Source organism: Selaginella moellendorffii, unplaced genomic scaffold (assembly GCF_000143415.4).
Source record: "Selaginella moellendorffii unplaced genomic scaffold, v1.0 SELMOscaffold_19, whole genome shotgun sequence".
NCBI classification, from domain to species: Eukaryota; Viridiplantae; Streptophyta; class Lycopodiopsida; order Selaginellales; family Selaginellaceae; genus Selaginella; species Selaginella moellendorffii.
The window spans coordinates 653,613-665,900 of record NW_003314280.1 but is presented as its reverse complement, the minus strand read 5'-3'; the positions used below and the strand labels follow the sequence as shown (position 1 = coordinate 665,900).

General features: G+C 46.8%; 4 protein-coding genes across 5 annotated transcripts; 3 read left to right on the top strand and 1 right to left on the bottom strand.

Annotated features, from left to right (window-relative positions):
- The first annotated feature begins 2,182 nt into the window (after positions 1-2,182).
- On the top strand, positions 2,183-4,061 carry LOC9651070 (uricase-2 isozyme 2). Its single transcript, XM_024677238.1, has 9 exons — positions 2,183-2,612; positions 2,699-2,917; positions 2,985-3,077; positions 3,133-3,208; positions 3,257-3,369; positions 3,426-3,517; positions 3,566-3,715; positions 3,769-3,850; positions 3,905-4,061. Exons 2-9 carry the CDS (start codon positions 2,720-2,722, stop codon positions 3,992-3,994), a joined length of 894 nt encoding a protein of 297 aa, XP_024533006.1. The 5' UTR covers positions 2,183-2,612; positions 2,699-2,719; the 3' UTR covers positions 3,995-4,061.
- Positions 4,062-4,874: 813 nt separating this feature from the next.
- Positions 4,875-6,630, top strand: LOC112347053. The gene is made up of 12 exons (XM_024677237.1): positions 4,875-5,017; positions 5,075-5,139; positions 5,197-5,271; positions 5,324-5,408; positions 5,463-5,536; positions 5,585-5,686; positions 5,737-5,826; positions 5,879-5,953; positions 6,010-6,150; positions 6,204-6,320; positions 6,369-6,448; positions 6,543-6,630. The coding sequence occupies exons 1-12, from the start codon at positions 4,963-4,965 to the stop codon at positions 6,559-6,561; spliced, it is 978 nt and encodes a 325-aa protein (XP_024533005.1). The 5' UTR covers positions 4,875-4,962; the 3' UTR covers positions 6,562-6,630.
- A 47-nt stretch (positions 6,631-6,677) lies between these two features.
- Positions 6,678-9,786, top strand: LOC9651069 (pentatricopeptide repeat-containing protein At4g21065). Of its 2 annotated transcripts, none has more exons than XM_024677236.1 (5): positions 6,678-6,900; positions 6,951-7,075; positions 7,141-7,224; positions 7,279-7,541; positions 7,609-9,786. In XM_024677236.1, the coding sequence occupies exon 5, from the start codon at positions 7,626-7,628 to the stop codon at positions 9,768-9,770; it is 2,145 nt and encodes a 714-aa protein (XP_024533004.1). In that variant the 5' UTR covers positions 6,678-6,900; positions 6,951-7,075; positions 7,141-7,224; positions 7,279-7,541; positions 7,609-7,625; the 3' UTR covers positions 9,771-9,786. The 2 variants fall into 2 exon arrangements, with proteins under 2 accessions (XP_024533004.1, XP_024533003.1); XM_024677235.1 differs by having other exon boundaries at positions 6,679-6,900; positions 6,951-7,061.
- Positions 9,787-10,077: 291 nt separating this feature from the next.
- LOC9650600 (polyvinylalcohol dehydrogenase) lies at positions 10,078-10,963 on the bottom strand. The gene has a single exon (XM_024677239.1). The coding sequence runs from the start codon at positions 10,890-10,892 to the stop codon at positions 10,311-10,313; it is 582 nt and encodes a 193-aa protein (XP_024533007.1). The 5' UTR covers positions 10,893-10,963; the 3' UTR covers positions 10,078-10,310.
- Between the last annotated feature and the right edge of the window lie 1,325 nt (positions 10,964-12,288).

The window sequence follows — 12,288 nt, the reverse complement described above, 5'->3', positions numbered from 1 at the left end:
ACTGATCAAAGTAATCTTCTACTATAGTCTTTTTTATAAATTTATATCAAGATCTGTTGAGGAGTTTCTGCTCCCACTCCTCAATTCATTTGAGTAGAGCCACTTAATTCTTGGTCTTAGGCAGTGAGGAGGAAATATTGGTGTTTGAAGAGAAATGATCCCCATTGTATTTGAGGAAACACAAGATCATGGTTGTGATCCTCAAGTTCTATTTTGAGCTCCCATCATAATGGTTTTGAGATTCAACCATTCATGTCACAAATTTTTTCTAGAGCTTGGGAGGTTGCTTAGAAAAAGTCCATCAACTAAGCCAATAGACAGTTTAAGCTAGAAAAAATTAAGAAGGAAATGATATTTGCTTCAAGGATTAACCCTTTGCATGTCAAGACATCTAGCTTTAGTAATGGCACGAGAAAGGGATGCATACTTCTTATAGTGTTGTCTAAAGATCAATTATAAAGGATAATAATGTAGTGCTTTAAGGAATATTTTACTGATATGCTAGAACATTGGGTTTATGAGACTATAGATGGCCTCATCCAGGCCATGAGAGGGGCCATTAGTATTGGCATGAAGGTGGTTGTCCTACATAGATTTATAGAAATTTTACATATGCTCTGAATAAAATTTCATGCATTACCTTTCACACTTTTATAAATTACACATTATATCATTGATTAAGCAATTTTCTCACCTTTCATTCACCCACTTACATCCTTAACTAGTGCATCCTCTCTTCTCTTATTTCATTTAAATTGCCAAAAGGTAATTATAGTATAAAGTTATATAGGTTGGGATCCATTTTATTTAGATTTTAGCCTCACTCTCTCTTTTCTCTTTTATATTTTTCTTTCTTCTTTCTTTATTTTTCTTTATTTCTATGGGTTTATCAAGCCTAATAAATCTTCTTTTGGTGCTCTTATTTTTCTTGTAAAAAAAAAAAAGGTTCAATATGGATGTGCATTGATTATTGAGCTTTAAACAAGAAGATAGTGAAGATTGACACCGTATTATCCTATATCTTGCATTATAAAATAATTAATTTTATTATATGGAAATAATGAGTTGCCACTTTCTTAGAAAAACACAAGAATGAAAAATCATTAGCCTAAGATTTTAATTTTTATTCTTTATGCATAGTTTTTATAGAGAGTGTAGTGAGTGTGGTGGTTTGGGAAACCCCACCACTTCCTTCTTGGCTTAGGGTGGGGAGAGGTGGAAACCAATGTTGCTCACAGCGATCAATCCAATTTTGTTAACATGATTTAAATTAGTATAAGTACAGAAGATTAAAATTTAAAATTGATTACAAATTAATTAGAGAAATTTTAGGGGTACAAAATCATAGTTATTAGATTAAGAAATATCCTGGAATAAACCTAAATAACTTACCAAAAATAGAATTATTATTTAATTTTTGATAAGGTTTTGAGATAATTAACTTCTGTTCTCAAACCATGTTTACTAGCCGTTTTATAACATGGGTATCTCCAAAAGTAGAGATGACTATCCAAATTTAAATAACATGAAGATGGACAGTCATCTATAATGGATTTTGATGGAACATGTTACAAAATGGCAAAAAAGTTTAATTGAATAATTATCTAATTTCCCACAAGCACTTCAATTGTCAAACCATGTTTACTGAATTTTCTAGTCATTTTGTAATATATATCTCCATCAAAGTAGAGATGACTGTCCAACTCTATATTTTAACCACCACCTATAAGATTTGTACACCCCTCATCAAGTTTACAAACGTATATTGTATTTAAAGGTGGGATTTAAAGTCCAATTCAAATGGGATTCAAATTCAAAAAATAAAGTTGATATCAATTCTATTAAAGGAACAGTAATGCCCCCAGATTGATACGTTGAAAAGAACTTTTTGATCATGAAGACCTAACTCGAATTGTAAAGGGAACCAATATTGACACTATGTGGTTACGCGAGTTTTGCAAATGGCTCTTCAAATAACTAGAAAGATGATCTCTTCGCAAAACACTGCCAATGCAAGAAAGTTTACTCATTGAATCTCCCACAGGAATGTCATAACCTGGCACCTAATGCTCACAGCACATGCCTTCTAATGACATCATTTAGACGTTGTTGAAATATTCTGACTTAAAAAGCAAGAACATTCTTAGACAAAGGCGCCCGGCCAGTGTACCGCCATGATCACCGCATATGCTCATAGGGGGCATCTGGATTAAAAGCCAGGAATCCCAGTCTTGGACCGGGATGATCTCCAGCTACGAGCAGCACGGAGCCATGGATAGCGGATGATTTCACAGGAGGCTGTGCAGCTCACCTGACATGCTGATCACTGGCTATGCGCAGATTGGGCGAGTGGAAGAAGCCCGGGCTCGCATGGGATCGTCGTCATCTCAACGATCTGGGAGAGACTTTGATCGGATGAGGACGTGGTGGCCTGGGGGACAATGCTTGCAGCCATCTCCATGAGTTTTATCCTTCTTGGTGATGCTTATAGTGTTTGTCTATCCAACTCTTGGTCATCATCAAACTCGCGATCGTTTTTCACGTTTCTCTCATCGTGGGTTCGCCACTTGGAGCATTGCGAGAGAGCCCACCAACAGCGATCGCCTGCCCAGGTATCCAGATTTTGTGGGCAGCATCGCCACTTTCGATAGCTACTGGGCCATTACAGCCAACAGTGAGATGTCCTATTCATTTTTAGGGGTTTCGATAGAACCAATCCATGGCTGACGAGATCGTAGTGAAGGAGCAATGCCACGGCAAGGCGAGAGTTCGTGTTGCTCGCGTGTGGCGCGGCGATGGCAAAGATCACGAGTTTGTGGAGTGGACAATCTCGATCATTCTCTCCTCGGATTGCATCCCTGCGTACTCCGCCGGCGACAATTCCAGCATCGTGGCCACTGATTCCATCAAGAACACAGTTAAGCCTTATATATCTTTCTTTGTTTTGGCTGGATCCACTTACCCAACATATCCTGTGAAAAAAGGTGTATGCTCTCGCCAAGCTCTGTCACCAGCCGGTGTCTATAGAAACTTTTGGGATCAAGCTTGCCTCTCACTTCCTCGATACATACAAAGAGGTAGGCACACATCTTTCTTGAGTGTGGCTTTTCACGTAAAACAAACGCTGCACAGGTGACTGGAGCTTGCGTCTCTCTCGTCCAAAACAACTGGGAACGCGTCTCGATCGATGGAATCCCACACCAACACGGTTAAAAGTTTTTCTTCTTTCAGAGTTCTTATGGTTTTTCCTCACCAGGTTTCAAGCTTGGATCTCAAAAAAGAACCGCGGAGATCACCATCTCTCGAGACAAATCTAGCGTGGACGTGGTCTCTGGATTCACGGACCTCAGCTTGCTCAAAACAACCAAGGTGTGTGGATCTCATAACCATCGAAGGAAAAGTACCAACTTTCGGTGATCTTCTAGTCCGGCTTTGAGGGGTTTATTCGCGATAAATTCACGCTTCTTCCTGAAGTGAGAGAGCGCTTGCTTGCTTCGACGGTCACCGCAAAATGGAGGTGAAGAAAAACATTTCTACGCATAAAAAAACTTGTTTTTGTTGACAGATATGCGAGAAAGCCATCGTGCTACACTGGAACCTATGACAAAGTCACAAGAACTCTCTTTGAAACATTCTTTGGGCCATCCAAGAGTGGAGTCTACAGCCCCTCCGTGCAGAACACGCTCTATCTTATGGCACAAGAGGTGTTGCGAAGGTTCGAGTATATAATTCATGCTTGTTTCTTTCTGTCATTCTTTAAGCTTTCAGTGTCCCCGAAGTCAGCTCGATCGAATTAAACATGCCAAATCTCCATTTTTTGCCTGTCAACATGCCCACTGTTGGTGTGAAGGTACTTTTTGTCCCCATTTCTCCTCTGAAATTTCTCGCTTCCATCCATTTGCAGTTTGATCACGACGTCTACCTCCCAACGAGTGAACCTCACGGATCTATCCAGGCTTGCCTGGCTCGTAAAACTCTAACATCAAAGCTCTAGATCGGCACGCAAGCTAGAGTGAAAGAAAAAGAAAACTTTGCTTTGAATCCATGACAAGATAAGAACACGACCCCGAAATGTCGTGAAGAATGTCGCAACTTATCTCCTTGGAGAGCCAAATTACTTACAGGCATCACTCTCATCGGGAAAGAGATCATGCGAAGAAAGTTGAGAGAAAGATCACGAATCACACTCACACTTGCGATGCCTGGAGACAGAGCGAGTTACCAGCCAGCAAACCGCGAGGATCCCTGCTACTACCACAGCCACCGCGGCAACTATCCCGAGCCACCACGCTATGCTATGGTGGCCGCGGTCGACCGGCTCAATCGTCTCCTCCACTGGAAACTCTGGCGGAGGATAGTAGTAGTAGTAGCCTCCCGCGGGGAGCTCCGGCGGGGGATAGTACGCGAGCGGACACTGTGAGAGGCAATTGCCAATGCCGCAGTAGCTCTCTCCAATCCCGCAGTAGCCATTCTTTCCACAGCAGGAGCTCCCGGGGCAAATTGACGTGGATGGAGGCGCGCAAGGGATCTGGGCGCTGCTTCGCTGCAAAAGGATAAGCAATGCCGGGATGATTGCGATGAGCGATTCCATGGCGGAGAAGAAAGAGAGGCGATGGTGGAAGAGGAGAATGGGGGAAAATTCTCTGCTGGATTGATCGCGCGAGAGAGCTCGAGAGAGGTTGTTGGTCACTTCACTAAAATTTTTAGTTTCTTTTCTTTTCGCGTGTAGGTGTGTGAGGTAATGGATGAACTCCATCGCTTGTCGTGTACAACAAGGATGGTCAAACCTTCCTTTGACTTTCGTTGACCAGAGAAGAAGAATGAATTTAGCTTTTGTTTGACTAAAGGCTAATGTTCTAAGGGTACTGTTAAAACATTTTCTAGGGCTTGGAACTCTGCTACTAGGGTTTGTGCCAGATTTTGGGCGTAATGCCTGGGTCTCTTCTTTGATTCCAGCTCGCGATGGCGCTCCAGGCCGGCGTCTCGACCGTCAAGGTGCTGATTCTCGTTGGTGCCGGTAAGCGCGCGATTCGATCGAGCTCGGCGCCGCCTTCTCACGCGGTGATTCTTGCAGGACTGACGGGAACGTTCCTTGTGAATAATGGCCGCCTCACGGACTTCATCTCAGACCTCTCCAAGGTAGACGATCATTCCAGATAGTTTTGAGGAGATTGATAGAAGTTTTCTCGCGTTTAGGTCATCTCCAAGCATCTAGAGGACGGGGATGTGTCTGCGAAGGTTTCAGACAAAACTACCGAATTGGCTGGACAGGTTGCCGATTGAAATTTTCTTTCTCGAGCTCACTTCGTCTCGCTCCTTGCAGCTCATGAGACTAAGGCAGGAACTCATGCAGTTAGCGGCCTCTAAAGATGTCACATTTATAAATGGAAGTTCTGGAAGCGGCAGTGGTATGTGGGATTGATTTTTCTCGGGCCAGTCGTCCTAATTCGAGTTCTTGACAGGAGCAAACATCTCCTCCCTCGCAGTGCCCGCGGTTGTTGTTGGCGCTGCGGGATATGGATACTTTCGGTGGCGGGTAAGTTTAAATGCGAGTGTTGCGAATTCTAAGCTTTGGAAGCTGCAGGGATGGCGTCTAACCGACTTCCTCTATGTTACGAAGCGTCATATGGCAAATGCTGTTTCGGAGGTTTCGAAGCAGTTCGATCAAGTCTCGGCAGTGCTTGCGGTAATGTCTTCTGTATGCTTTTTCCTCATCCCGCTATATGTGAAACTCAGGCAACTCGAAGGCACCTGTCGATGCGAATAGAAGATGTATCAAAAGCCTTAGAAGATAGTGCCGAAGTCCAAGGTGTTATAAAGAATCAGGTACTGACACTGATACCTTTTCTTCATTTCGCTTATCTTCGATAGTTTCCAGGTTCTTGACATGAGAAGCGACGTCGTAAAATGCGGTGGCGACGTCCAGGTTGTCCAGCAAATGGTCGAAGGCTTGGTATGTGCTTGATTTGCCGAGAATATGCTGGAGTGAATGTGTTCTTGTGGGTTTAGGAATCGAAGATTGGCGAAGTTCAATCCAAGCAAGATTTTGCCAACAGAGGAATTCTGTTGCTGTGTCAGTACGTGCAAGACTTGGAGCACGGACGCCCCGGCTTGCTAGAATCCAAGCGCAAGCTAGATCTCTTACAACAGGTACAGCTTTTTCACGCTTGTCATTTTCCTCTACAACCTTGTGTGCATTCCAGGCCCCGAAACCTCCGCTGTTAAAGTCTGGAAGCCCATCGTCGTCATCCTTGGCTTCCTCGTCGAAATCTTCGTCGTCCTCGGCCTCGTCTTTGGCGTCGACAGGCAGCGGATTGAAGGTGTTTTCTCGCTGTTTTTCAAGTTCTATAAAGTGTTTGGGTTCTCAGGAACTACAGCAAATCTCGGAGAAGCTCCAGGGCGATGCGCCAAGGACATTAAGGCCGACGTTTTCGGTCTCGTTTGGATCGTAAGTTCCGGAACTCTTTTGTTTCATAGTTTCTTCTCTCCATCTCCATCTCTTGCAAGAACAAACTTTTTCACTGCTCTTACTGTTCTTGCAGATCGTTCGCTTCGAGATGACGCTGCGGAAGGAAGAGTTTGTCTTGTAAATTTGCGAAAATAATTGACAAAAAACCATTTTGTTTTCCACTTGACCGTTCAAATCGGACGGTCCATATTCTCTACCAAGCCGACGGTGGCGATGGGCACATAAACTTAGGGCTTGGGAAGAGCCTGGAATCTTCTTTGGCTATGGCGATGACGAGCTCGTCAAGCAAGAAGACGACGAAGAAGCAGCTCGTCGGAGACGCGCCATGGCGGTCGCGCCCCGGTGAGCCTCCGCTGCCTCGAATTTCTCCTCCAAGCGCGATCATCGTCAGCAAAAGCAGGAATTTCGACTACGCCCTCAGCATCATGAAGGTAAGCCCCGGGATTGGGCCGCATTCGTCTTGTAACTCGGGAATCTCCAGCATCCGGATCCAATTGGCATGGGATTGGCAGAGGAGGCTATGGTGGAAGCAGCAGGCCCGGATTGCATCATCCCTGGCCTCGTCAAACCTGTTAAAGTTCTTGGAATCCAGGTGTGATGTTTCTAGTAAGATTTCGAGCCATTTCATTCTCCGAGAGCTACAATCACCGTTTTTTTTTTTTTTGTTCCAGGTGTGGCCGATCGATGTGAAGCCTCCCACAGTCAATACCAAAGCGTTGCAACCGGTTTTCCGCGAGCTCAAATCTCTGAGCAAGGTTTCTCCCATGCTTTTCTTTTTCTTGCTAGAAGCTGACTGAAAATTTGCGCAGTTGCTGGAGAAAGCAGTGGATTTGTCACAAGCACCATTTCAAGCACGGTAGCTGTGTGTAACAGTAAGGAAATCCACTCCAGATATACGATAACAATCACACGAATTTTTTTTCTCTCGCGATCCTTCTCGTGTTCCTTCATACTTTGCTAAGTCGGTGTTACACGGGTACTGGCAGTATTGCTTCCTCTGACTTTGATGCATCCGGTGGTACACACGGATTTGATCGACGCTTTTAAAAAGTTTTGGATTCGTGGCCACGAGGTACACAGCAAAAATTTAGTTGGAAACTTGCACTAACTTGTTTTTGTTTGTTTGTTTGTTTGCTAAGCTCGAGCTTCTTCCTCAATGGAAAGCGCGGCCTCTCAGTTTGCGGGACTCTTCCAGTCGGGGATAAGTGATGCTACAGCAGGTTCTCCAGCATTGCCTCCGAGAGATTTTCTCAAGCTCGATGATGGTGTGGTGGAATCTCTCTCCGACAACAGCTTGAGCTGGATGGCACGCATGGAATCGGATGGACAGTCGTGGTGGGCATGGGCAGATGGAAGTGGTGGTGATAATGAATCAGGAATCAGCAAAAGGAACAGGATCACAAAGCGCTCCAGACCCTCTTGGACGTCGGATTCAGGGGCTTCCAGCAGGCGTCAAATGCAACAAGAAAGCTTCGACTCTTCTCTCCCGCGAGCTTCTACTTCCTCTTCTTCTTCAGCTACCGGTCGTCGAGATTTGAAGCAGCTAGTAGATAGATTGGACTACACAGACCAAGTCAGCGGTGACGAATACGCAGCACTGCTCAAGAAGTGTGGGAGTCTCAGAGCTTTGGACGAGGGGAGGCGAGTCCACGCTCACATTCTCCTCAGCAACCGGTCCAACGAGAGGTTTATTGCGAACTTGCTGGTGGAGATGTATGGGAAGTGTGGCAGCTTGGAAAATGCGAGGGCCGTGTTTGATGGGATCTCCAGGAAGAACCTCTTCTCTTGGAATATCATCCTGGCAGCGTATGCCCAGAATGGGCATGAGGCGGAGGCACTGTCTCTTTTCCAGAGGATGGATTCTCACGTCCCTCCGGACAAGTTTACGTACAGCACCGTGATCAGTGCTTGCTCCACGCTTGGTGCTCTCGAGCAAGGCATCGCAATTCACAAGATGGTGGAAAAAGTTGGCCTGGAAGCAGAGACTGTTGTTGGGACGTCGCTCGTCAATATGTATGGGAGGTGCCACAGCTTGGGAAACGCGAGGTTGGTATTTGAGAGGATTCCTTGTAAGGATGCTATCACCTGGAATGCTATCGTTACGGCCTACGCTCAAGATGGGTCTGGGAAGGAGGCTCTCGAGATTTTCCAGAGAATGCAGCAGGAAGGCGTCAAGACTGGCTCGGCTACGTTTATAAGTGTTCTGGAAGCGTGCGCGAGCACCTCGGCACTGGCACTGGGAAGAGTGATCCACCAAAACTTGGTGGCGAATGGACTGGACAGGGAGCTTATCGTGGCAACAGCACTCGTCAACATGTATGCAAAGTGCGGGAAGCTGGTGGAGGCAAGAGAGGTGTTCGATCAGATGGAAGGAATGGACGTGGTAGCATGGACGGCTATAGTGGCAGGATCAGCTCAGCACGGACATATCGAGGAGTCCAAGGACTTGATGAGAAGAATGGAGCTGGAAGGAATCAAGCCCAACAACGTGACGTTCCTGAGCTTGGTTTACGCATGCAGCCACTCAGGATATCTGGACGAGGCTCGGGACTGCTTCATAGCAATGGCAGATCATGGATTCTTCCCGCTGCCAGAGCACTTCAGGTGTGTCATTGATCTTCTAGGACGGGGAGGCAGGCTTGAGGAGGCGCAGGAAGTGATCGACGCTATGCCGTTCGAGCCAGGCTTAACAGCATGGCTAACAATGCTTAGTGCCTGTAGACTGCAGAAAGATGTTCTACGGGCCGAGATTGCTGCGGAGAAGTGCTACGAGATTGAGCCGACACGTCCTTCCGCTTATCTTCTCATGTCAAACCTCTACGCTGCTCTCGAAAGGTGGGACGATGTTGAGAAGGTGAGGCGACTCATGGAAAGGCGAGGTGTGAAGAAGGAACCGGGCCTGAGCTGCATAGAAGTGAAAAACAGGCTACACGAGTTTGGTGCTGCCGATAAATCTCATCCACAGAAGGACTTGATCTACGAAGAGCTGAGGAAGTTGACGCTGGAGATCAAGGAAGCCGGCTATGTGCCAGACACAAGCTTGGTGCTACATAATGTAGACGAGGAAACGAAGCAAGCAACGCTTTTCCACCACAGTGAAAGGCTGGCAGTTGTTTACGGTCTGATAAACACACCTCCTGGTACGAGTCTGTGCGTTGTCAACAATCTCCGGATGTGTTCCGACTGTCACACAGCTTTCAAGTACATATCGACTATCTCCAATCGGCAAATCGTGGTCAGAGACGCAAATCGGTTTCATACGTTTGCAACGGGTGGGTGTTCTTGCAAGGACTACTGGTGATGACAAGTGAGCTCGTTTTTTTTTCCTGAAGCTCCCCTTGGAACTTCTCATCAAAACGAAGCACTAGTAGGGAGGGATACAAAAGGCGAACAGTGAATCTCCAGGAGTGCCTCCAAGAGCCAGGCCCGTTGGTGTCGAAGCATAGCCTGCTCCGACAAAGGCACAGCCGCAACCAACCGAGAAGCCTCCGTAAACAGTCGAGCCAGTGGTAGCGTTCCAGATTATTTCTCCGCTGTAGGAGTTGATGGCATAGACATGGCCATTGCTGTCGAAGGACGTGCACAGAAGAACACCTCCGTGTGTGTAAGTGACGGGACCGTAGGCTGGCTGGCCGGTTGGATTGGGAGTGGACCAGAGCAAGCGTCCAGTTGTAGCAGCCATCGCAACCCAGCCACCTCCCGTGGTTACAAGCTGCGATGGCTCGTGGAGGAAAGATTGGCGGTCACTGTTGGCGATGTTTGTGAAGACTCGAGAGTTGTCCGTTGCTGATCCCCAGTTCGCTCCACCTCCGCTTCCGCCGGGTCCAGCCACCTACAACGATCAAAGTTCACTACTACGAAGGCAAAAGCTTTTCAGTACCGCATGCCAGACGAGCTCTCCAGTTTCTCGGTCGTGAGCCCACACGAAGCCAGTCTTCTGTCCAGTGACGACAACATCTCTCAATGCTCCTTGTTGCTGAATGGTGACGAGCATGGGGCTTTCTCCAAAGTCAGCGTCTGGATCTGGCCGTGGAGGACAGTTTGGTGGAGGACGAATGCTCCGGCAGGCGTTCTCCCAGATCTCGCTCATCGTCATCCTACTGCACCACCGGATAGTTCCGTCTCTCGTGTCAACGGCGACGACGGAGTTGTAGCAGACGCTGGGCACGATGCAGCTGCTCGAGTTTCCGGTGGCTTGCTGGCACTGCCGGACTTCTGAAGGGACAGAGAAAACGCTCCCGGTAGCGATGTAGACGAGGCCTCTGCGCTCGTCCAAGGCAGGACTGCTTCCCCACACTGGTACTCCCGTGTACTGGCTGTCCCGAGGAACCATGTACGTCGACCACACCGTTTGGCCAGTTTGGAGGTCCAGTTTGTGGAAGGAGCCTTGGAAGGTGCAACATGATTTCGCGTGCTGCTGCATGGACGACACTCCTACGTAGTAAGCTCTGCAAAGCAGGCATCAAAGCGGCTGCTATGACTCGGAAATCCTCGAAACGGTGAGTAGCTCTTCTTACGTACCCATCGTATGCCGTTCCTGACATTGTGATCATTGAGTGTGGTGCCAGTTCCAGGTCCGGTGACATCCACAAGAGATCTCCGGTCATTCGATCCAGGCAAAGAACTCTCGCAGGTCCGCGAAGGCCGACTAACACACATCGCTTGGTTACCACGGGCGTTGCTCTCGACACGGCCGGGTGCAAGCTTGTGACTTGCGACAAGTTGGTTTGCCACAGCGTAGCCCCGTCCATGGCCACTGCAGCCACGATGCCGTTCCAGCTTGGTACATACACCGCGCAGTCGTGAATCGCCGGTGTAGCCGAGACATCTCCCTGGGTGACATATCTCCACCGGAGAGCGAGCGAAGGTGCGGTTTCTAAGTTGATCTTGTGCTCGCTCGCTGCATAGCGTCGATTTCCCAGGTCTCCTCCGTGGCTAATCCAGTTCTTCGTCTGCAAAAGGCACCACATGGTGAGTTCTTCTTTCTCTTTTTTTCTGTGTCGGTTTTTCTTTTGTATTGTGTTACCGCGTAATGCGACTCAACCTGTAAGATCCAGTGAATGACCAAGACAAGCACAGATTTAAAATGGAGATCCTTGAAGACGAGCATTGTTTCTTGGACGAAACAACCACATAAAGGGAAGGCTCGATCATTTTATCAGAAACTTTGCAAGGTGAGAAAAGGAGGCGCGCAATGCAAGAGGTGCTTCTCATGAAGAAACTGTTGTCGGTCAGCGTGTTGACTGCTAGCTAATATTAATGCACAGAACAAACGGAAAAATATAACGAGGTTGGAGTGACTCGTCGAAGTAATTCTCGGCCCTGGCTACAGGCGCAATCCTCTCATAGCTTCAAGCAGCCATTTTCGTTTACACCAACAGCTCAAGCTTTCTGGGCCGCGATCTCCACTGGGCAAGGGTGACGTGCTCGGCGCTCGCAATCCTTGTGGCTCCAAATTTGATCTCTTTCCCTGCTGCTGCTGTGGCTTGGTTGAGTGTACACAGGAGGGAAGCTGAATCGCCAGTGTCAAACATGTTTATTCTGCATTTGAACAGTGATTTCATAAGTGAATTGTTTCTAAAGTAGTATGAATAATATTCTTTAGAATAAGTGATCCCAACTCAAGAGCCTGAAATTAGATTTGAACCTGAGTCACCATGACCTTCAATGTATCTTAATTTTTTTTATAAAAATAAATTACAATACTTAGTTTTGAAATTTTTCATTTGTTAGTGAATATATCTAAAATATGCTTGGAAATTCTAGAATATTTTACTATCTAACGGTTGTTATTCAAACACTTCCTAGTATATTCTACC